This window comes from Eutrigla gurnardus (genome assembly GCF_963514095.1).
Source record: "Eutrigla gurnardus genome assembly, chromosome: 5".
NCBI lineage: Eukaryota > Metazoa > Chordata > Actinopteri > Perciformes > Triglidae > Eutrigla > Eutrigla gurnardus.
The window spans coordinates 21,501,172-21,524,723 of NC_139919.1; the positions used below are offsets into that span (position 1 = coordinate 21,501,172).

Genomic DNA, 23,552 nt, shown 5'->3' on the forward strand with positions numbered 1-23,552 from the left:
CAAGGGTGCCTGATATGGGCATTTTATCCTCATCTTCTTGTGCTTTGTATTTCAGTTAATATTATATTGTGCAGTATATATAATATCATAAAATATAGCCGTGTGTCCGACAATTCATCGACACCATCAGGAGGAAGTCTAGTAGGCTGACACTAATGCTGCCTTCGAGTGTCCCTCATGAAATCGGAACTTTTTATTTCAAAACTTCAAACTGTGAATTATTGTTAATTTAAGTTGAACGTGTTCTATATAACACTGTAATAGTCATCTTGCTGCAGTAGATAGGATACATCCATATAACCCACGTTGTAACGTTTGACGTTAACTATTATAAATATCACTAAAATAACCTTGTTTTATACCAACGATATCCTTGTGAAGGACACGCCCATTACGTTATTTAAAAAAAAAATGCTACTAAAATATAGCGATGGATTCAAGTATCAGCGGGGCATAAACGTGAACCAACGAGTTCAGTCGAGCGACCGTGACGTAGCGTTGACGTAACCTTTCCCTCGCTCGTTGGGATGTTGAGTGAAAATGGCGTACGGTCATCTCACCGTGTGGGAGAGGTTGGCTTAGCTAGCTAGAAATCACGACGCAGCGTACCCCGCTTGGATGCGATGTAGAGGAGCTGATTTACCGTTCACGTAAGTCGAGTTTCTGCGGTTCTGACGAAGTTAATGTCGTAGAAAAAGTACGGGAGTCCCCCCTCTCGCCGAGCGGCCAGTATCTCATACAGGCGGCCGGTTATTCTTCCATGTGGACTTCATGTAACGTAAAAACGCTTCAGTTTGAAACGTACCCACGGCGGGGTTTTATCAACACAACGCCTTCCGGTGTTTCAGATAACACGGGTGCGTAGCAGGAACGGAGTGTGCGGTCTGCTGTTGTCGTGTACGAGACGCCAACGTTACTTATTCATGAGCTCATTGTGTTAATTCAGAAAGATGAGTGTTTGGGGAAGGCTAACGTTAGAAGCACGGGAGGTTACATCTTATTTCCCCTGGCTGATTTACTATTAGCCAGGCGCCAATTAGCCAATATTTATCATATTTTAACGGCTCCTCTTGGCACTCTTCTAATGGTCTTGCTCAAGCCATCGTGGGAGTCTTATGGCATGTGTTGTTAAAACATCACAGGCTTTTAGTAACTACCACTGAAGGCTATATGAGGATTGATGGGGAGTATGCTTCATGTTGGTGTCCCATGCTAAAGTGACCACATTTAAAGAATGACTAACCGGATCTCTTATCTCTCTCTTTAGGAGGCGAGTGACCGTGGGAACCAAAAAGGACTACAGTGTCACACAAGAGTTGATGACTTGAAACATTTGCAAAGCTGCTCCCGAGCCATCTCCAAAGATGTCCGACTATCTGATGAGGGCGTTCAGAGCCCAGCTTACCACGAGCATGGACTCGCTCCTGAGGAAAGCCGTTTTCGAAATCATGATGATGTTTGAGAACAGTCTACGTGACCATCAGATGGAGCTGGCACAGAGGGGAGAAGAGGTCGCTCAGCTTAAGCTAAAGTTGCAGAGGGCAGAGGTCAAGCTGAGCGAAGTCGAGCGTGGGGGTGACAGAGGAACGGAGACGAAGAAAGATGTCGTGAATGCCCCCGAACACACGGCTGACGTACCCGAGATTGATTTTGAATGTATGGTGACACAATATTGTTTTATTTAAGAGTTGCATTATAGATAAGAAAGGTGCTTAATATCATACAAAGTACAGTAACAACTTTCAGTTGCATGTTCATGTGACTGCACTCATGTAAAATGAGTTGTACGAGGCTCTGTGTAATGAATTGCAATGCTGCGTGACTTAGCATGCCTCCATTTTTGTCTTGGTGTATGGGTTTGTGCAGTACCTGATGACTGGTGTGCTCCCCTGGGCTTCGACAATGCCACCAAGCAAGAAGAAATAGTTTGTCCCAGCGTGAGACTGCGCCCGCTGTCGATCCCTCTGTGGCCCATCCCGATCATCAAGGAGGAGGTGGGTAACTGAAGGGGGGACGTTTCAGTGTAGCTTGGTGAACCAGCAGAGGGAAAGCGCCGATGGCAACCTGATGACTTATGTTACTGGAAGAAGACACCTAAAACAGTTGTCAGTATACACACTGTGTATGGGAACACGCTGTGATGTTACTGCTCAGTGTTGATGAAACAGTGATGATGCAACGGGATATAAAGTTCAGAGTGAATCATATCGTATTCCTCATCTGTGGCATAAAGAGCTACACAATTATTGCCTATGCAGAAACAGTTCTGCATATACCTAGTGTGTTTATATTTTTCATTGTTAATCACTGGAGATGATATTGGAGATAACAAATAACCTCTGTATTTCAGGTGGTTAACAATGACATTGGCTCCCACCAGCAAACAAAGAGTCCCAGGAGATCCAGCAGAAGTGAGTTTCATTCTTCATTAATTCTTTCATTCAATATTTTGTGCGCTAAATTATATTCATTATTGTCTTCAAAAAATACACTTCAAAATACGTTAAGTTCAGCTCTTTTCCGTGTGTGTTTGTGTACCTTTGTGTGTGTGTTGGTGGTGCCAGGCACCCGTTGTCTCAGGACAATCTTCCGATAATGATCAAATAGTTGCCGATGGTTGAGGAACGGTATTTAAAAATTGTCATGTTTTGATGCTTTCCCACCAAGTTGGGAAAACGTCTGATATCGCTAGACCTGCTGCACAGCCACCTATCCTGTTCTACCTCACTGGGACACCGGTTCCAAAAAGATGTGTTGCAAACTTTTAACTTATTTTAACCTTTGTTAAATGTCTAATGCTGTGAGTATTACCAAATGTATTTCCTTCCACTGTATTGTTGTGGGGCCAGAAAGGGATAGTTATTTCAAAGGGTGACCTTAATAAAGAAGACTGTCAGTACTGTAGATATGATTGTAAATACATGATTGTACATAATACACACTAGTAGACGGTTTGGTTTGTTATATTCATGTCATCTCTCCTTTTTCAATGGGTAAAACAAATGTGTTTTGTGTTTCTTTCATAGGTTCCTCCCTAAACAAGTTGCACACATATAAGGATAAAAGAAGTCGACGTCCACGGTTGAAAGAAACAAAGAAAATGCTCCAAGACATCAAACAAGAATTCACTGACCAAACAGACGGTACAGTTCCTAGAAGAAGAGGGAGACCTTTAAAAGTAAAGGGGCGAAAAAATAAAATAAAGAGCAAAAGAGAGGAAAGAAAAATGGCAGCGACTGAGCCCAGAGAAAATGAGACGGCGACAAACGGAAAAAGGTACTCCTGCAAGTTTTGTAAGAAGCAGTTTGATACATTGTTCGGCCGAAGTGTGCATTTACGGTCACACAAGAAGTGCAAAGGCTGCAAGAAAGAGTTCCCTTTCCCCAGCGTGCTTAAGTGTCATAAACCATTTTGCAAAAAACTCAGGAAAATGTTGGCAAAAAGAGCTCAATCAACTAACCTTCCAAAATCTGAGTCCTGTGATGAAGAAACGCCACCTGCACCGAGCAAAACACAGGTTATCGTTAAGGAGCATAGCACACGTTCCCCTGGCAACCACATCGAATCATCCATCCAAGATGGGCCCACCAAAAGGCACTCCTGTGTACAATGCAACAAGGTGTTTCACTCTAGTGGGAGGCTAAAAGACCATATGCGTATTCATACGGGTGAGAGGCCATTCCTCTGCAGCATGTGCCCAAAGAAATTCCGCACTAATCAGTCACTCAAAATGCACTTCTTCAGAATGCACAAGGACGAAACCCATTCCAGTGACACAAATCAAAACCGCATGTGGACCAAACCTTTAGGGGAGCCTGAAGATACGGGTGACAATCTGATGTCACCAGAGCAAGACAAACGCCGAGGGATCAACCGCAACGACGTTCAGAGAAATTGCAAGAAAGACAGTTCAATATGGCGAACGATGGGCACGCTCGGCAGCGAGGGTTTCATCTGCTCTTTGTGCCAGAAGGTCTCGAAAAATAAATACATGTTGATCGAACACTTTCGCACCCACACCGGTGAGAAGCCCCTCAAATGTAAGCGGTGTCCTGCAGTGTTCCGTTCCCGCGGGCAGCTAAGCATGCACAAGAAAAAGTGCTATGATCCTACGAATGTGACCCAGTGTGATTAGTGTAGCAAGACATTCTTCTCACAAGGAAGCTACATTAAGCATCTGTCGAATTGTCATAGAACTCTGCCGAATTAATGTAAGTTTTTGTAGAAAAGGATTCTACACCAAAGGACGCCTCAGGAACCACATGGAGCGTGTTCACAAGTAAGCCAGAGTATGGTTCGGATCACTTGTCTGTGGACATGAAACGCTTGATGTTTTCATTTATGTGCTTGCTGATTGACGTTTGCCTTTTTTGGGTTCTGTTTTTATTCCGTTTTGAGATATTTTGACTAATACTAACATAACAGAAACCACATCAGTATTCCCCGTCTGTTAAATATCAAATCAGCACTGTCAAACCAGTAATAAAAACATCTGATGTCTTTTGTCTCACATTATACAGTCTATTGTGGACTCTTGTTTTTGTATTGACTGAAGTTACAGCTGTTGACTGTATTTGCTGGACGTTATCCTGTTAAATGTCTCCCGTTTCTTGGCAGATATCTGAAAACATTACGTTGTTGAGTTTTTACTTTGAAAGCTGTCATGTTTTTATTTCATCTGAAGCTTGGAAACAATCCAGAACAAAGGTGATCATATTTTACAGTTTTAACTGTTCCAAAGTTTATTTTGTATTGATTGTATTAATTGATCCACGTGGACATCATTGAGATAGATGGCCTTACAAGCCTACTGCTGTTTATTTTCTACATGCTAAAATGTTATAGTGTTGCTGGACTTAGCTGTTATTAACATTTCTCCAATAAATCCATAGTTTATACCTTCTCTCAGATGTTTTTGTCTTTAATACTGAGGGAGGTTTATCTGTTATCCTTGTAATGTTACATAACTACCACCTTGCTATGGAAAATTGGAGGAATTCATTCGAATGTATCTTAACGTTAGACATTTGTTTTGGGATTCCCTTTGATTTCTGCAGTACCCGCATCCTTTCTCTTTCTTATCGCGAGACTTGCAAACCATCATCACGTCACAGATATCAACCTGCTAGCTGGAGGACGGTTCGCCGCATCTCTTTTGAGTGTGACTTGAATGTTTTCACGGATTTACTGTTAGCCGGTGAATGTATTCGTCCACAGACCGTAAAGAGCCGTTGCCGACCCGCGTCTCTGGTTTTGTCTATTGCATGTTCACGGTTCGCCTCAATACCTAGCTAGAACGGGCTAGCACTGGCTACGCTTCGCTGGTTCCCTTGTTTACACGTTAGCGTCTAATGCTCACATACCGTAACTGACTGACGTTGCCCGTTTACGACCTGTGTTATTGAAGTTGCTTGTATACTTAAACTGTGCAGACTGTCTGTTACAACGTAGTTCTTGCCAACATTAGCGGTACGTCACAAGTTAAAAGCTTTAACACCACATCTTTGTAATATTATTTAAAAAAAAAAAACGGGACACAGGTGTCGTTTAACGTAATTACACGGGTATCGAATTATAAAAGTAAATTGCGACGATAGATGACAGTTGGTAATGGCGTAACGTTAGCCACCTAGCATGGCAGCATCCCATGGCAGTTCATAGATGTAAGGGCGGAGGAGTGTACAGTGGTAGCGTTAGCCACATCTTCCCTCAACTGGAGGTCAACCACCGAATAAAACAGCGGCGTCAATCAGTCGTTGGCCTTAAAACGCTGTCGCCGAAACAAAGGACAATGGAGTCTCTGAGGAGCGCCTTCCACGCTCAACTGGCGACCGTCATGGACTCGCTGCTGGCGGCAGCTGTATGCGAGATCGCCAAGGTTTTCGAGAGCAGCCTGTGTGAACAGCAGGCGGAGCTAGCGCAGAAGACGGAGGAGATTTGCATCCTCCGAGGCAAGCTGGAGAAAGTGGAGAGGAGGCAGAAGGGAAAGGGTGCCGGGGGCGAGGATGGAGAGAGGTCTTCGGGAGACAGAGAGGGAAGCTTGAGGCAGCAGGTCGAATCAGGTAAAACGGCTCGCCTCTTGATCAAATCAGAGTTTATTTCATGGGAAACTTACTTTGTAAGAGTACATAAAAGTTGACATACAATCAATCCCATTTTTTTCTTTTAAAATACTTAAAGTAATATTTTTGACTGACCACACTTTCCTTGCACAGGACTCAGCATGGGAAAGGACATGTCTTCTCAATCAGACCCAGTAGAAGGACTCGGTCAGAGCCTCATTGGGCTGAAAGAAGAGGTCACGGGCCAGGATGGAGCTTCAGTAAAACATGAGGTCAGACCCCATCCTCTATGATCTAGAGGTTCACTGTCCAATAAAAACAGAAGTAATTTAGTGTGTATTGTTTCTGAGCAACCAGCACAAAGTGACATTTGAGCCATGCCTTGCGATTGGTTATTCTACATCTTGCAGACCTGTTTTACTTATTCTTCACAGCGTACTGGATCACGACCCGCTCTTGGGTCAGTCGCAGTCCAAAACCCGGACGGAAGCCTAGCTGCTGGGGATCAGATGCATATAGCTACCCTGCCTGCCACACAAGCCAAAGCAAAATGTAAGAAGTCACTTTCTTCACAGTCTTCTCCCGCAATTGACCATTTATCCTTTTCAATGATAGAGCAAGATGGCCTTAAAATGATTAGTATAAAAGTATTTCATTACAGGTGGTGAGATGAAACTGTCCTTTTCCCCAATTTTTTCTACAGTGTCTCATTGGGATCAGGGCAGTGCAGACCACAGATCCCTCCAGAATCAAGCCTCCAGCCCTTTTCTCTCCATCTCCCAAAGCGGACGTTGCTCCCCCAGGCCTGACCCAAGCATAGGTCAACCAGGGGAGTGGTTATCGGGCTTGGACGCCACCCGAGGTGGGGTGTCCGGTTTGGAGAACCTGCGGGAAGATGGCACCGGCTGCTCTGGTCCAGCTAGCAGCAGCACTGGTACAGAGACAGCCTGCTTTCGACCAGGTTTTGGCTCTGATGAGACGAGCAATGAAGATGACGGTAGCTCTTTCCCCTTCCTGGACCAGGAGCCTGAGAACCACAACTCCAATCAGAACTCAGTGCAGGGACAGGGTGGGGTGCAGAGGGTGGCTCGCCAGGTTCAGCCGCAATCCCCTTCTGGCGAATCACCATGGAGACCCAGAGATGACAGGGGCGGGAGAGGCCCCATCAGTCACACACGGCGGGTGACAACTTTTGGAAATAGAGACCCACTTCGACCACAGTCCAATTCACAGTCGCTCACACTACGACACGCCAACGCTCTCAGCCACCCTCCAGCTCCCGGAGGAGGGAACGGACGACCATACTCCTGCCCATACTGTACCAAGTGTTTCACCTACCCCTCCCACCAGCGCAGACACCTTTTACGCCATACAGGAGTCAGACTACATCCCTGTCAGTTTTGTGATAAGAGCTTCCTCACTCCCTCCGAGCTTACTGTGCACACTCGCACGCATACAGGGGAGCGGCCTTTTGGCTGCGCTCAGTGTGGTAAACGTTTTGCCCGTAGTGGGAACTTGAGAGCCCACCAACGGGATGTTCATATGGGCAAGAGGCCCTTTGCTTGCACAGAGTGCGGGAAGCGATTTGCCCACAGGGGGAACCTGAGGGTGCACAATCACAGAGTCCATCAAGGAGACCCTTACTACATCGACGAACAGCAGGAGACTGACATTGGCCCTAATCCAATTTGAAAAGATTTTTGAAAAGATGGAATAGTGAAATAATTTAAGTTTTTTTTTTTTGTCAAATTTGATACAGGGCAACCGTAAGATTAACCATCTTCAATTCTGATGTAATATCAGAATCATGGGTCACACTAAAAGGGAGGGCTTTGTATTAAATGTATTGTAAATGCCTGTAATAATCCTTAAACAACTGGATGGATGATCACACAATCTTGGAGTGGCATTCTTCCCAGTCAGTGAAAAGTCACTGAACACATCTGAGCACCTTTTCATTACTTGAAGTGAAAGAACTACAGAATGTTTTTCAAGCCAATAAATAAGGACTGGTAGGTATTATAATTAGACATGTGGCATGCAGAGCTAGTCTCTTCCTTCAGAATTGTGCTTATGTACTGCTCATCTGCTCAAACTTTGATTCTGATGTTGTAAAATGGAAATGTGTTATTATATGTACTGTTAAAAAGGAGCTGCGCTTTTATTTTCTATTGTTTTTACAAAGTTAAATTAAATTATATACTACAAAGTATTCTTCTCAACCAGAAAAATAAATGCATTTTTCATCACTATCTAATAACATTATTTGCCACCAGGGGGCAGTGTCAGTATACAAAAGATTTATAGAAATGCTTTGGATGTCATTGCGAATAGATTTCTGATAAATGTATTGCTGTCAGCATGTTTTACCATGTGCCCTATATTTGCAGATCTTTTTCGCTGATGTATGCACTGCCATGTCACCTCTCTCATGGTCATCGTCTATAAGCATGAGCTTTTAAAGCAAAATCAAAATGTAAAGGTCAGAATTTACCCTTAACCTGGAAATTTGTAAAAGTTTGTCATAAAACAATATTCTCATGGCCTTATTTATGACATGTCATCAGTTCCTCTCCACATTAGCCCTGAAGCATGTCTTCCTAATGTGAATCAGTTTAAGTGAAGGGGTACAAAATCCACCATCAGTTACTATGAAGCTTCACCATCAAATCAAGTGGGTATCTACCAAAGTAGTCCTTGAGTTTCCACCATGGATGTATAGTAACAAACATAAATTTGGTCGTTGCCCACTTGGTTTAAATGTCCTAGAAGGCTGAAGCCTTGTATAGCTCCATCTGAAATTTAGAATTTGTTATCACATCACAATTTCCACTGTGGTTTTATGCCTGATCACACACACAAAGGCCTAAATAGAAATGCCTTGAGTGCGTGGGCTGTGTGGAGGTTGATGAGACATTTGTCCCTGTCTCTCACTCTCCCTTTCACACACTCAACTGCTGAGAGAGGCTTGGCCGAGCTGTGGTCACGTATTCCCCTGGCTGCTGAGCCCATGATTTGCTCATTGAAAGATTACATTCCCCCCTGTCCGGTGACCTCCCCCTCCCCCCAAAGGTCACCTGTGTCTGTCTCTCCCTCTGGGTTTTACACATACCGTTGTACACAGTTTTAAAGAGTTCACAACCAAAGGCCAGCCCTGCCTTGGTTCTTAGAATGGCTATATCTTGCTTATAGAGTTTTATAAGTATGGCTTTATGGGTCAGATCAGGGCAATATTTGAGTGAACTATTGCTGATGTGAGAGGACTGAATCCCCACTAAGTAAAGCTCTTATGGACCATTAAGTGAATTTACCGTGTAAGTACTGTATTTCTGTGCGGGTGGAAGCATCAGGTCAGATAGAAACCTAAATCTATATGCAGATTTGGCTCTCAAAATAGGTGTGTGTGTGTGTGTATGCATTCATAGGCAGGGGTCACATCGGCTTTGCAGTGTTTTCTGTTTGTGTATTTGGTTATGTGTAATCTCCTTTCTGCTATAAGCAGCTTTTCCCCGCGGGGAACAGTTGACCAGGCCGGAAGGACTACACACTACGGTGCTTTGAATGTATCTTATAAAAGGTACATAGTATGTTGATATGTTTGAAATACATCCACTCGTAACAATGTTTCTGTCTTCTGTCCCTGGCTAAAACTAGATGAAATCATGTGACCCAAGTATAATGGCTCCACAGTGATGTCCTAGTCAGCGTTGTTCAATGGGCTGTGGTGTTATCATCCGGTTTTCTAGCAGGGATAAGGCTGTAATGTGGTCTTTACTTTTTTATGTCGCCATGTTTCGGTCTCCTAGCCCCGAGGCTACTGCTTTAATTTGCCAGAAAAGAAAACACTTTCAACCTCCCGCCATCTCCTTGCTCTCGGCCCAAAGAGTCATTCCATCACCATCCCATAATCCTCCAGGAGTAAAATTACCCCCCTGACAACCTAGTAACTGCACCTTCCTCCCCAAACATGTCATACAGATGTCAAAAAAAAAAAAAAAGGCAATCCCCAACTCAGCTGGAGAATGTATTTGAGGAATCGGTCAAATTCTACTTGTTTGTTTTTACATGCGTACGCCTCTCTGTCTCGGTGTACACCTACCTGCTCCTTCGTCTGTGTGTGTGTGTGTGTGTGTGTGTGTGTCTGGGCTATAAGGGTTTTTTGCGTCGCCCCAAGGCAACTCATAATCTTCCCAGTCCCACCACTCCCCAGGGGCTGTGGTTTCATACGGGGTTGCCATTACTGTAGTGAAACCCCCCTTTAGGGGATTACAGTGCTGTCTCCCGCTCAAGGCAGTGCGTTGATCCATCGTCTGCTGACTGTATTTAAGCACTCGCTTAATGTGCTAATAGTGTTAGACTGGGGAGACGCTGCTGAGCTTTTAACTTTCATCTTCGAAAAAGCTCTTTGTCTGTTAGAAATGCTGATTTCATAGCTGTCGGCTTAAAGCCATGGGTAATCAGTCACAATCACAAAATGTTAAATGAGGGTCTGGATGTAAATATGACGTGGCAACCAGTGTTATCAATTACACTGATAGGATTGTTTTAACTATTATCTTGCATGTATGTGCAGTAAAGCATACAGATGAGTGCAGGGACAGCTTCCTACTCAGGCAACGGAGTTGGCGTGTGCATGTTTCCATGTGTGTGTGTGAGGCATCGAGGAGAGGTCGCTGGGCCGTGGTCACTGGGTTGAATCTCCTCCAGGCAGTGGGGTTGGCTGCGTCTCCGCACATTTTGAGGGTCACAGAGCGTGATCGAGGGGTGGAGTGGGAGTACATTATCTTCCTCCTTCAGAGTTCCTAGGTTTTCCAAGTGTGTCTGCGCGTGTGTGTGTTCTCCATCGGCTACTCTTGGGTTGCTAGGCAACCTCGCGTCTGCACATTGCAGTGGGGGGGGGAGGGAGAGAAGCACCAGGTCAACAGAGACAGACAGTCACAAGCATTGCTGCGTCTGATTGGACACATGGGTGCTCCTGATGAATGATGCTGATCATCATCATGTTGAGCGGCTCTTGGCCTGAATTGTGTTGGAAGCCGTGTCTGAGGTTCTACGTTTTTTTTTTTTTTTTATATCAGCAAGAGAGATGGGGACATGTGGGAGCTTCCAATGTTAGATTTATTTTGACCTAATATTTTTTATTTGTTTTCCTGATATACATGAAAGTATTACTATACTCACTTATCCCTCTCATATAGCTGTGATGATGCGAACTGTATGAGCCAAATAATCTGATTCTCAAAGACTGTAAGACCTTGCTATCACGGTTCGTCACAAGAATTGATTTCTGCCTTATATTTGGAAAAGTTCATTTTAAAACTTAAACAGTCAGTCTTGAACAATACTTGGTTGTGTATTATCATCAGACTAAATGAATGTGGCTTGACTAAAGACTTTTTGATACCTGCCTGAGACGAAGTGCTTCACTAAGGCAATAGTTAAACTTATTAGGTATAGTTCTTCTGGTACACACATACATATTTGAATACTTAAGTTCTAGAATAATAATTTTCTTTATGTTAGGGGTGAGAGATATTTGATATTTATCAGTGATTCTCCAGATAAGATGTAAATCTCCACTTTTTTCATGTTGGTTTTAGACTTCTATCCATCAGACAATCAATACTCGACAGTCAGGAGTGTTTTGTCTTAAAACCTCATTTATACAATGGATGTGATGGTAATGTAAGTTTGAAAGAAATAAAGATCACAGGAGACACTACAGCTCAGATTCACCCCAGGGCGATTGGGTCCAAGTGACGGTGGGGATGGTGGGTGCTCATGCTCCACCGTCACCAAGGTAACGGGGACCGTTCTTGAGGCCGAGCCTTAACGGCTGAATGGCAGACAGACGAGAGCCTGCTGTCACACAGACCCAGGGTCAGGCGTCACAGGTTAACGAGGACAAGCTGCAGTGGATTTACTGTAGCTGGAAAAAGCAGCCCCATGCAGGAGTGATGATTACCGTTACGATTAAAGTAATGACTATAACGATGGGGATTTTACAGTGTGAGAGTGAGGACACTGAGAGTCTGGCTGATGGTGTGTTTCCATGCCTGCTTTCACTGACATCTGATGTTTTCTACCATTAAAAACATGGTCTTGTTGGCCCTCATTTGAAATATGGATGGATTTTTAAACTTGGTGTAATCTCTTAACAGCTGGTACTCACTTAACGTATTTTTTTTTAGATTTTCTCTTATGTGCAAACTCCTCTGGGATCATTTTCATCTTGCATAAAAAATGAAATAAAAAGAAGAGGATTTTCTCATACAAAAAAAATCTGATGGCACTTAATACAATGGGGTAAAAAAAATGTATGCAACAAAATAAAACAGCTTTTATCGATGCCGTTTGATTCTGCATCACTTCGCTCTTGAACGCTGCTGTTTTCAGTAAATTAGTTTTCAGTACAGGTTAACTGCCAGCACCAAAGGTAGAGACCTAGCTACCAGTTGAACATTTAGCAAGCTAGACAACATATTAGTGTTGTCGTTGTGGAGGACAGGCCAGAGGTAAAAGGTCAGTGAGATTGAACGTGTAACGTTAGCCAAGTGACGAGGCAATTGTTTGCTAGCACGTTAGCCATAGCAATGCTAGGCGGCTAAAATGTATCAAGACCCTTTTGGAGTTTTTTCTGCCCCTTTCCCTATTAGCTATGCCTGTTAACGTTAGTGAATGCATTACAAACTATCACCGTGTAGCTCTATAGGTTATGTGTTGTATATTTCCAACAGGTGATATACTTTTGGCTATTTTAAATGCTAATCTGTGACGTCACATGTTTACCATCGACTTGATGGATGGTTAGAAGAGAGGGTAAATGTTCAGATTTATGTATTGAATATTGATTTATTTATCCTATCAAATTATTATTTGATTTACTGTTGAAACAGCAGATGTTTTAACACCTGGACCTCTTACTGCTAATCGTTCAAAATCAGTCAAAACTTTGTTTTGTCTGAACAACTGTAAAAAAGTGATATAACAGAAAAGGCATTTGTGCTTGATAAATTAGTTCTAGCAACAGATATTGTAGCTTATCAGAGTTCAATCTTACACTAATCGGACCTTCTGTAAGAGTAAACACCAGAAACCTTATGCGTTTACAGATTCAACCAGAGGGGGATTTTGGTGGCATATGGTTAGGGTGAATAGGTAGAGACGTGCAGATAGGACAGTAGCTATATAAGGGACATAGCAGGTGGTCTTATGTGGTGGATGTTAGGCTGGCAGGGGGCAGTTAGAAGGGCAGACATGGTAGAGTAGCATTGCCAATCACTGGTTCACTAGTTGTGGGTGGGGGATGCTGGCAGTCTTGGAGCAAGTCAGATAAACAGCTCTTCTTGTTCCCTGCTGTGGGGGGGTTTAAAGCCTGGTGGCAGACAGCCAGCGGCAGTGATGGCACCAACTGTCCCTGGCAGCCCCTCACTCTGCTGCCACGCTGAGTGAAGCCTGTGTGTGTGTGTGTGTGTGTTGGTGAGTGAATTTAAGTATTGCTCTTACAGTCAACAGTCTTGTTTTGGTCCGTTCATGTGGTTATAATATTTACCCCTATATTATTTTCTTTCTTTCTTCTTCTGTACTGCCCATTGCAAAAAGGCAACCAATATCCAATCAATACCTAATGTCTTCATTCTGCCGATACAGTCAGTAGTTTTTAACAAGATAAGTAATGATTAACATATTGGTTGATTGGCAGAAAATGAATAAACTTTTTTTTAATGATAATTCATTAATTCGCACAAGCAAATTTTCCAGGCTTTGAAAAAAGATAGTTTTCTTTAACGTTACACAGCAACTGGAGTCTCGAGATGCCATGAGATCACAAGAGAATCACAGGATCACGTCACATTGAAATCCATCTTGTCTAAGCCAGAGCACAGCCCTATTCTGAACAAAGGTAACAACATTTGCCTTAAAGAACCTCTAAAGCGTAGAAGTGATGGCTTATCTGAGCTAACCGGCTGGTGGCAGCATAATCATAATCAACAGACGGAACAGAGTGGTATTGATCTCCATCATCAAACTTTCAACAAGAAAGCAAAATGCATTTTTCATTTTCCAAATTTTCCAAACGTTGAACAGAAATCCATGGAATAAAATGTGATCATATGATGCTGCTCTAAGATGATAAGGAGAAATCGAATCCAGGTAAATCCTCACAGTACTGTGGCTGATATTCAGCACTCAATCAAGTGAAACACTCTCATCTTCTTTCTCTCTGCTTTCTCTCCCACTAGGCATAATGTTATCAGACACCGCTACTCCTGCTCTGCCACATCACACATCTCTCAAGTGGATTGAATTTCAAATTTTCACACAAAACCACTCATTGAAAATCCAACAACAAATTCACCCGAGCACTGCCAGAAATAAAAATAAAACAAGATAGGTGAGGATTAATTCATCCCTCCCTGTCTCTTTATCATATTTAATCACCTGCAGTCAGTGGTCAGGCAGATCTCAGCTCTGTGACGATTGGCTGTGCTTAAGAGTGGGCGGGATCTGCCCTGATGCATCACACACGTACCAGCACAGTAGGACAGATCTCCTCTCTCACTCTCCCTCCCCCTCTCTCTACCTCTCGGTCTGCCTTTCATACGTACGCCAGAGCGCAGACTGCAGCACAACGCAGGGCCAGTAGGATTTTCCCCCTCGTACTGGAACAGCTGAGAAGCCAGAGAGACAGTTACCCGCCGGGGTGGAGAGAGACGTTATTCATGGGGGATCCGCCGAGGAGTACCTGACCCACAAGCGGCCGAGTGTGTAGGTGAGTTTGTGTTTGTCGCACTGTATATGGGTGTCCATAAGGGTGAGTTCACTGCAGAAGCAGCAGCACTGCAGATACACGACCAGGGGCTCTGCTCATCCCTCTCTCCCCTCCCCCCCTCTCCTCCTCATTTCCTCTCCTCTCTTCTCGTGGAGCATTATCACGTAGGGCTTTACCCATATCTGACAGCGCAGGCCTGTGTATGTTGTGTGTGTTTGCGAGAGTAGAATTGGTCGGGCCACACCTGGGCTCAGCAGCTGCAGAGTGGACGCGGGGTGTGCTGGATTTTTTCTTTGCCTCGCAAGTGATGTGCGCTCCTGTGAGACACAAATCAACCCACCCTTGGGAGTTTTTAAACTGCTTTCAAATAATCCTCCTCCTGCAGGTTTGCATCTGGCTCTCAGAAGCAGTTGTGTGGACTCAACCATCCCTCTTTCGGGGCCGGCCCACTCCCTCGTCATTAAAGGATAGGATGCCCGGCTCTGCGCCCTTGTGCTGAGGAGGCGTCTGCGGGCAACAGTATGGGCGCTGTGCTGGCCGGAATCCCCACCACCCCCTCCACCACCGATCTGCCACCACCACGCTGCCCCACCAATACGGGCGCTTCCCCCAGCCCCGCTGATGGGCGAAGACACTGACGCCACCCCGACACTCAACCACCGCGGCTTCCTCCCCGACCACAACTATGTGACTGAAGGTAGGAGCATGACAGAGGAAAGCTGCATGTTACTATCTGTTACCAAGTGTGTGTTCAAGCGTTCCCCCGTGTGAGCGTGTTTCTATGTATCGGACGTCTGGGACGTGTACGTGTGACGATGTGTGTCTGCAAAAACGAGCTCAGAACGGCTTCCTAATCTTCTGTAAGCTCTGTGTTGATCAGAGTTGTAGACAGAGAAGCAAGAACTGGGGAGCAAAACACTCTCCTCTGCAAAATTAAGCCTTTATAGGCAAATATTCCCCTCCTCCTTTCCACCTGTGCTTTTGTCTGTTTATGCTTTTGTAACCACTTTCGTGCATTGTGTAACAGCTAATTTGTCACACTGCAGGGAAGAATCGATCCGGCCGGTGTCCGAATGTGTGTATGTACGTCTTTGTTTGTGTGGGAGAGTAGTTTCCAGAAAAAGAAGCCAGATAGTCCCACCACACTTTTGAGTACTCATCTCTCACATCATGATGTGTCACACACACACACACACAAGGTGTCAAATTGAATATTTAGAGTATCACCTGTCTGACGGTGGAATATAAAAATGTCCAGCAGCACACAAGCCGTGCGGTGAATTGTTTTGGTTTGTTTCAATGAACGGATGGTGTGTAACCTTGGATAACCCCCTTCTGCTAATCTCAATTACGCCACTAATCTCACCTACACTCTACCCTACTCGTCTGCCTTCCTGCCTGTCTGTCTGACCCAAATCTGTTTCTTACACTCGGCTCACGCCTCTTAGACCAGAATAGCGGATTATCATTTGGGGGTCACAAACGTGTTGCCAGCTCATTTGTGATCCTCGTAACACTCCAGAAAGGGAATTATGTCAGTGCTGTAATAAAATATCCCTCACCCAGAAGCACACATTGTAGTGAGGGAAGACCTGTAGTGCTGCCTGTGGATGTGTGTAAATGCTTGTGTGTAGATTCAACATACTGTATTGCTGAGAAGATGGAAGGATATCTGTGTGTGTATCTTTGTCTGGGTGTATGCACGTCTTTTCCTATACACACAGTATTCCCGTGAGAAGTATGTGTCTTTGTCTATTTTAGAAGATGATTTTGATGAGTTAGCGGCAGAAAATCAGTTTAACATCCTTCATCATCCACCTATTGTTGCCGTAGCAACAGCCCGTGATGATAAACATGCCACTTTTTCATGCTTGGCCAATATGATTGACAGGCCGTCTCCACCCACCATTAATGGCAGTATTAATTATTCCACACATCTCAGGCTGATACAGACATTATTCAGGATGAATTCCCGATGAGGCGGACATGTCACTGAACACTACTGGTCTGAAACGACAAATCATGCTCTCAAAAAAAATCTCACACCAATTTCCCCTAATTATCAAAAAAGAAAATCATCATACAGAAAAAAAAAAAAGATTTATTACCTGCCTCCTCTTCAACATCCACTCCAACCCCCTCCACCTTTCCTCTATGTTCCCCATCCCTCGTCCTCCCCATTTCCATCCCCCACTGCCTCCCTCTCTCCCCCTCTCCCCATTGGTCCTCTAATGCAACTCACAGCATTGCCTGGTGCTGAAGTGGCACGTCTGCCAAACAATTATCCAACAGTGCTCTAAAGGCTGCTCAAACACAATGTGCCTCTGTATGTGTGCGTGTAAAAGAGAGAGACAGGGAGAGAGATGATGCATGTGATTTTATGCTTGGGTGTATTTGTTAATTCCTGTGTCTCCATTTTTTTTTGTGTCATGTCTTCATATTCATGTCCGTGTTTTTGAGTGCATTCGGTGCTTTTTTTGTTTGCCCAAGTCTGTGTATGTATGCGTGTCTGTCTGCAAGGGTTTTGTGTGCGTTTGTATGTGTGTGCGCCCGCATACATAACAGTGTGTCTGCAGATCTTCCCGTGGGGATTCCCCTGCCCTTTAACTCCTACAAGGGATGGATGCTTAACCTCCCTCTACCTTAACCTCCCTCCCTCCCTCCTTCCCTTCTTCCCCCCGCTCACGTCTGTTCCCCACCTCAGTATCTCACTTTGACATGGTAAGAACAAATATGTATCATATGATTTTTCATATGTAACACTTAAAGTAGAAATACCAAATATTTACTTCTACGTCTTCATTTCATATAATTGCAAACTCTATTTCTTTGGGTTTTTCAATTGTCGTTTGTGCAAACTTGACAGTTTATAAATTGCTTTGGGCTTTAGAAACCTGTGATGAGCAGATGTCATTATGTTTGACATTTTAAAATGACAGCTGAATCAATACTGAAAATAATTATTAGTCATCATACACGTCCGTAAGTAAGTGAGCTTTTCCCGGCTCTCACTGCTTTTTTCTAATTGTCAATCATTGTCAATAACTTCTGGGAAATATCAGCGCTGTATGCACTTTTTCTTACATTCACCTGCGAAACGAGGCCTACTAAAACATGTAAAGGCTCTGCCCCACAAGCTGTCTATCTCTGTCCATCCTGCATGTCTTGCAATGCCGACCAAACCCAACATGTGAATAAATCATGTTGTATAGATACAGAGTGATCATAAATACGACATCAGTATTTTTCTTCTCTGGTGATTACTCATGGCCAGATGTGGTGATGAAGTAACTCGGTCCATACCATTAACTCCATCCACCCTCCATGGTCCTTCCCTCCTTACCCCTCTGCTTCTCCCTGTTGCCCTCTTCCCTCCCTTCCCTCCCCTCCATCCTTGCTCCTCTTGCAGGGCTGCTCCTGGCTATAGCCTGAAGAGCTCCGCCCCATCCTGTCCACCCCTCTCCACCCCGGAGTCCTCCCCCAGGATGTTGAGCCCCATCCAGGTCCTGTGCTCCGACATCACTACCCTTTCTCTGGAGCCCGAGCCGTTTGCCTCTTACACTGAAGGTGTGTGCTCTATCCTCTTCTATCCCGAAGGTCACATCTGTGTCGCACAGTTGTGCCACACGACCCCAGTATGAGCCACGTGTGCGTCTGTGTGTGGGTAGCTGAATGTGAGAGTGTGTGTGTGTGTGTCTAGTTTGAGTCAGGTGAATGCTCACGTGAACCCTGAGTGTTATTAATATCTTGAACATCACTTTGTCTCCGTCTGTCTGCCTCATCCTTTTTGTGTGTTTCTATTTTTGTACCTTCCCTCTTTATTTTTGTCTCAGTCTGCCGGCTTCAGTGTGGATTGTGTGTGTGTGTGGCTGTGAGTGTGTGATTGGTTTTCTTTAAATAGTTTGACCACACGATACCCCTGATCCTTCAAAGCATCTATCTTACTTCTACCTCTATTTAATGAGGAGGAAGACACACACGCTTAAGATCACAATGTATTCATTTTCAATTTCATCATCCGGTTATTATTAAAAAAACATTTTTTGTGGTCTATAACATTTTCTAGTGAAGAAAGCAGCAAATAATTATCATCTGAGAAGGTGGAACCAGTGAATTATAGGAATTTGTGCCTAAAAAAAATAGAAAAATTAACCAAATATCCAAATCATTGCAGAATCATTTTTCTTTCAGTCAACTAATCGTTTCAGTTATGCTGCAAACGTCAGCACAGAAAGATAAGAGTGGCAGCTCAAAAAAAGGCAAGTTTTCTGAATATGGGATTACATTTCTGTATTTATGAGGCGTCCTCATGTGATCTCAGTTTTCAGAGTCGTCCGGGGTTATTTCGCGTGTAACCGGCTAAGCTCATAATCTTTGTTTTATGTTACGGTCTCACAAATCCGTTGCAAAAACAAATTGATTTCGATCACAAATAAATCACACAATGAGAATTCATGCGACTAGAAGATGCCTTTGCAAGCGAGGCAAAGCAGGATTACAGGTGTATTTCACACTCGCCGAAGCTGTCTTGGTTTGAGATTCTAATAGTTTGTCTATAACCATTAGGATCACACCAGCTCTGCTCCATTGTGCTAAAGTGTGTTTGGAGAAATGGCGGATTCCCTACTGTGCAGAGCTTAAACCACTCCTCTCCACACATGTGAACCGCTACCACAAACACATGCTCCAGATTTCTGTTCTCCAGATAACTACAAAAATAAAAGACAGGGATCAATTTAATGTCTCCCTCCGGCAGTCTCTCCCCTGGTCTCCTCTGCTCCCTCCCCTCTCCCTCCAACCAATTTATTTCTCTACAGGGTAATTGAGTACACACACTTGTGCACACGTACACAGGAAATGCGGGTTGCTTGAATTGAGACACACTCGCCAACACACAAACATACACACATCTCCTGCTGAGCGGTGCCTTGTCCTAGCTTTTGAGTAGTGTGTGTTTTTGGCTCAGCTTTAATGGTCTGTGTTTACCCAGTTCTAAGATATCTATAATTGGGACTGTAGGGTGCCTGCTCCCCCCTCGGTCCCTGTAGTAGCCTTCACAAAAAGAAAAAAAGAAACCCACCTCCCTATGGCTACACCATCATCCTCTTCTATATAAACCTCCCTGTCTTTTCTAATGTTGTAGCCACAGATGAGCACTAGTGTTAATGTGTATAATACAGGCTTTGGAATGAACTATTCTTGTCATTATCAAATGATCCAACTATTATTTTCTTGATTCAATCTATTAAAACTTTGCTTTATAAAATGTCACAAAAAAAATTTCTGAATGCCCAGACGAGGTCTTCAGATTGCTTTGTGTCCGACCTATTGTCCAGATATTAAGCTCACTGTCACGAAGACAAAGAGAAGCAGAAACTCATCCACAATTGGGGAATGTTTGTCGTTTTTTACTTACTATAATATCTATGATGAAATCAGTTATAAGAACTGTGGCACATGCAGATTCTGTTGCTCAGCAAAGAGATTAATCGACTAATCTGTTGTTTATTTTTGCAGTTAGTGGTGTAGTCCTCAAATGTAAGGACATTTCAAGAGATATTCAATGTTCAGTGATATGAAACAGAGAAAAGGTGCAAATGGTCAAATCTTAGAAGCTGTAACCAGCCGCACTGAAAGGATTATCAAAATTGTTGATTTATACAACAGGCTTTGATCATTGGGGAGCTGATGTCCTTGTACACACCTCTCAGTGCGTCTGTGTATTCATCCCTTGTGCTTGTTTCTTGTGCTTCTTTGTGTCGTTGGGTTCATTCATGTTTGTGTGTTTTGTATATGAATGTGTGGGTGCGTGCACTTGCAGTCACAGTGTGTTCCTCCTGCAGGGAGCTGGGCGAACATTGTGGAGATGAGTCAGACAGGCCTGCTGATGCTAATGGACTGTCTGTGGGAGACAGACATAGCTAGCTTGCTGTAACAAACCGCGCGCACACACACACACTTAGAGCTTGACAGCCTAACAGACAGTGTCACACACACACACACACACACACACACACACACACACACACACACACACACACACACACACACACACACACACACACACATGCACACATATATATTACATCAGTCTGCTGGCCAGTGGTGCCTTTTGGGGGAGAGGCACAGTGCTCAAGCGATGCTTGTTTCCGCTGTAGTTGTGTTGTGTTCTTAGAGGCTCATTTTTCTGTAGTACTCCTCTAATAAAGAGCATCAGAGAGACAGACAGATGGACGTGAAGTGTGTGGGTGTCTATGAAAGTGAACGAGAGAAACACAGAAAGAGGGTTCAGGTTGAGAACAGACAGACTCCATATTTTATTCAGCTACATTGTGCGACGCTCCTCTGGGTTTAGCTTAGCTTTGCTCTTTCTCTGTGCGCCTTGAGTGGAGACGGTTATCTGTAAATGCACACACACACACACACACACACACACACACACAGACACACACATATTTGCTGTGCATCATTATGTGACTGTGTTGAAAGCTGCCTGGTGTGTGTGTACTTGTGCTCACAAATTTCGCTGCATGTGTAGGGGATCTGTTTCTCTATCAGTGCCATCATGTGTGTGTGTGTGTGTGTGTGTGTGTGTGTGTGTGTGTGTGTGTGTGTGTGTGTGTGTGTGTGTGTGTGTGTGTGTGTGTGTGTGTGTGTGTGTGTGTGTGTGTGTGTGCACTCATTGTCTGCATATCCTCAATTTGGACCGTCTCCCGGTACTAATTTAACAATGTTTGTTAGTGGACAAAACTGCAGCGCCATAATTATTTTACCAGGCTCCCTCTTCCTGCGAGGATTGGATTGATGAATCCCACTTCCTCCTTCACCAGAGTGCCATATACGGCTAACTGTTACGAGTACCCCTGCTACTGGTTGGCTCAGACTGTTACCATGGCAACCCCTGTTCACCGAAAGCCCCCCCTTCACCGCCTCCGCCCCAGTGCCTCTTCCCTCCACCTCCCTTCCCATCCTTTCCATCCATTCTTCCACCACCACCACCGCCACCACCAGCAGCAGCAGCACCACCACTACGTAGACGCTTGCACACAGCCAGGCAGCAGGGTGGCGTGGGGGGAGGGATGACGGAGAGAGAGAGAGAGAGAGATTGAATGTGGATAGACAACCAGCATGAAAATACAAGAGTGAAAGAGGGAAGCTGGGAAACAAGAGACGACAAGAGAACGTGTGCGGGGAGAAGGATTGAGAGAAAGCCTGAAATAGAATAAATAAATTGAAATAGAAGAAATAAATTGAAACAGAAGAATAAAGAAGGTATTGCAGTGACTGAGAGATCAACAGTGCAATTACTAGTGGAAAAATGATAGAAACCAGTAATACATGAAGAGTGTGAAGCACGGGGTGACTAAGGTTGTGTTAGTGTGGGGATTGAAGAGCATTCCCTGTCTCTCCTCATCATAAAATCTCTCTCTCAAGGCCACCACGAAATAGGCAAAGCTGCAGCTTGGAATCACTCCGAATCTATTTCCACGCTGTTTTTTTTTTTTTATTACAGTCAATGTTTAATGAGTACTATGTTATTTTCTATCAAAACTAAGCTCAGTGGACTAAGATTCAGTGGGATACAGCATCTGGCATGAAATGATTTTTGAAATCTCATCTGACATTGACTGATTTGGTCGTGTGTAACAGATTAAATATATTTTGCATTCTATAAATTGAGGTGACACTGCTGCGGAGGCTACATACTAGGCCAGTCAACATGTACCTTGTTGATAAGCCTGTGGGTTGTGCAGCTTTGGTCTTGAACACGATTTGAAAACAACTGTTTTATGTTTTTAGGTATCAAAGGTTTATAGAATATATGGTCAGCAGTGGTCAGTTTTCAGGAAAAAAAACCCTACATTGCCTGTGTTTTATGTTTCAGACAGACTTTGCTAGGTCATCATTTTTAGTGTTACATGCATGCAATTACACTGTATATATTTAGATACATTCCTGGTAGTGACTGCCAGACATAGCAGGTCTCTTTTTTTCATTGATTGATTTCTTTTCCATTGCTGCCATCTAGATGATGTGCTAACCCAATCTTGATGTGTGGAAGCCTAGCAGATTTCAGGAGTGATGGAAAGCTGGATTCTTTAAAGGAATAGTTTTAGAGTTGAGAGCTGCTTTAACTATTACTCTGTCAGTTGCTTAACCTCCTGGAAGGTGGAAGTCAAGAACTATTCCTTTAAAATATTGTTATGTATATTATGTGGGTGTCATGTGAGGACAACAATATATGGCACATTTTCTTGAAGGACAGCTTGGGTATCAATTTGTCGTGCCTGAGGTTGATTATGGCTATTTGAAAATGACCCAATCACTCAGCACTGAAGTTATTGCTGTCGCCAGCTGCTGTCTGCCATTAACACAGCCTTCATATTTGCAAGTGTCAAGTCCAACCACAGATTTGAAACTTCATAACTGAGCTGAACATTCAGTTCACTTCTGCTGGTAACCAGACTGGGCTTGTTTATGTTCAAATTAATTAGGTTACGGTCGACGTATGAGATGCACGAATGTAGGGAAATCACAGAACAGGTCAAAATATGTGCCTATTTTAAAATGCTTATACGATCCAATGATGGCCGTGGCTTTAGCTCCATCCTCTCATACTACACCAACTTATTTTCATTTAACTAATTATTTCTAAAAAGAGGTTTAACCACCAATAGTTTTCCCTCCAGATCATCTCTTGCTGTACTAGAGGAAAG

General features: G+C 43.8%; 3 protein-coding genes across 3 annotated transcripts in view; all 3 read left to right on the forward strand.

Moving 5' to 3' along the window:
• The first annotated feature begins 522 nt into the window (after nucleotides 1-522).
• Nucleotides 523-4,897, forward strand: LOC311013529 (uncharacterized protein). Its single transcript, XM_084009628.1, has 5 exons — nucleotides 523-650; nucleotides 1,268-1,656; nucleotides 1,867-1,994; nucleotides 2,351-2,411; nucleotides 3,027-4,897. The coding sequence occupies exons 2-5, from the start codon at nucleotides 1,365-1,367 to the stop codon at nucleotides 4,133-4,135; spliced, it is 1,590 nt and encodes a 529-aa protein (XP_083865754.1). The 5' UTR covers nucleotides 523-650; nucleotides 1,268-1,364; the 3' UTR covers nucleotides 4,136-4,897.
• Nucleotides 4,898-5,121: 224 nt separating this feature from the next.
• Nucleotides 5,122-8,312, forward strand: LOC311013606 (uncharacterized protein). The gene is made up of 4 exons (XM_084009717.1): nucleotides 5,122-6,062; nucleotides 6,216-6,334; nucleotides 6,497-6,614; nucleotides 6,766-8,312. The coding sequence occupies exons 1-4, from the start codon at nucleotides 5,648-5,650 to the stop codon at nucleotides 7,752-7,754; spliced, it is 1,641 nt and encodes a 546-aa protein (XP_083865843.1). The 5' UTR covers nucleotides 5,122-5,647; the 3' UTR covers nucleotides 7,755-8,312.
• Nucleotides 8,313-14,628: 6,316 nt separating this feature from the next.
• Nucleotides 14,629-23,552, forward strand: part of LOC311014005 (serine/threonine-protein phosphatase 2A 55 kDa regulatory subunit B gamma isoform-like) — an 18,841-nt gene continuing 9,917 nt past the window's right edge. Inside the window, 2 exon segments of the mRNA XM_084010354.1 lie at nucleotides 14,629-14,835; nucleotides 15,221-15,532. Coding sequence (XP_083866480.1) covers nucleotides 15,457-15,532 — 76 coding nt within the window. The 5' untranslated portion in view covers nucleotides 14,629-14,835; nucleotides 15,221-15,456.

Bases quoted from the DNA above. Each gene is read 5' to 3' on its own strand.
- LOC311013529 (XM_084009628.1), top strand. From the start codon at position 1,365: ATGTCCGACTATCTGATGAGGGCGTTCAGAGCCCAGCTTACCACGAGC. The intron at 1,657-1,866 runs GTATGGTGACAC...GGGTTTGTGCAG, and splicing joins ACCCGAGATTGATTTTGAAT to TACCTGATGACTGGTGTGCT. The intron at 1,995-2,350 runs GTGGGTAACTGA...TCTGTATTTCAG, and splicing joins TCCCGATCATCAAGGAGGAG to GTGGTTAACAATGACATTGG.
- LOC311013606 (XM_084009717.1), top strand. From the start codon at position 5,648: ATGGCAGTTCATAGATGTAAGGGCGGAGGAGTGTACAGTGGTAGCGTT. The intron at 6,063-6,215 runs GTAAAACGGCTC...TTCCTTGCACAG, and splicing joins GAGGCAGCAGGTCGAATCAG to GACTCAGCATGGGAAAGGAC. The intron at 6,615-6,765 runs GTAAGAAGTCAC...TTTTTTCTACAG, and splicing joins CACACAAGCCAAAGCAAAAT to TGTCTCATTGGGATCAGGGC.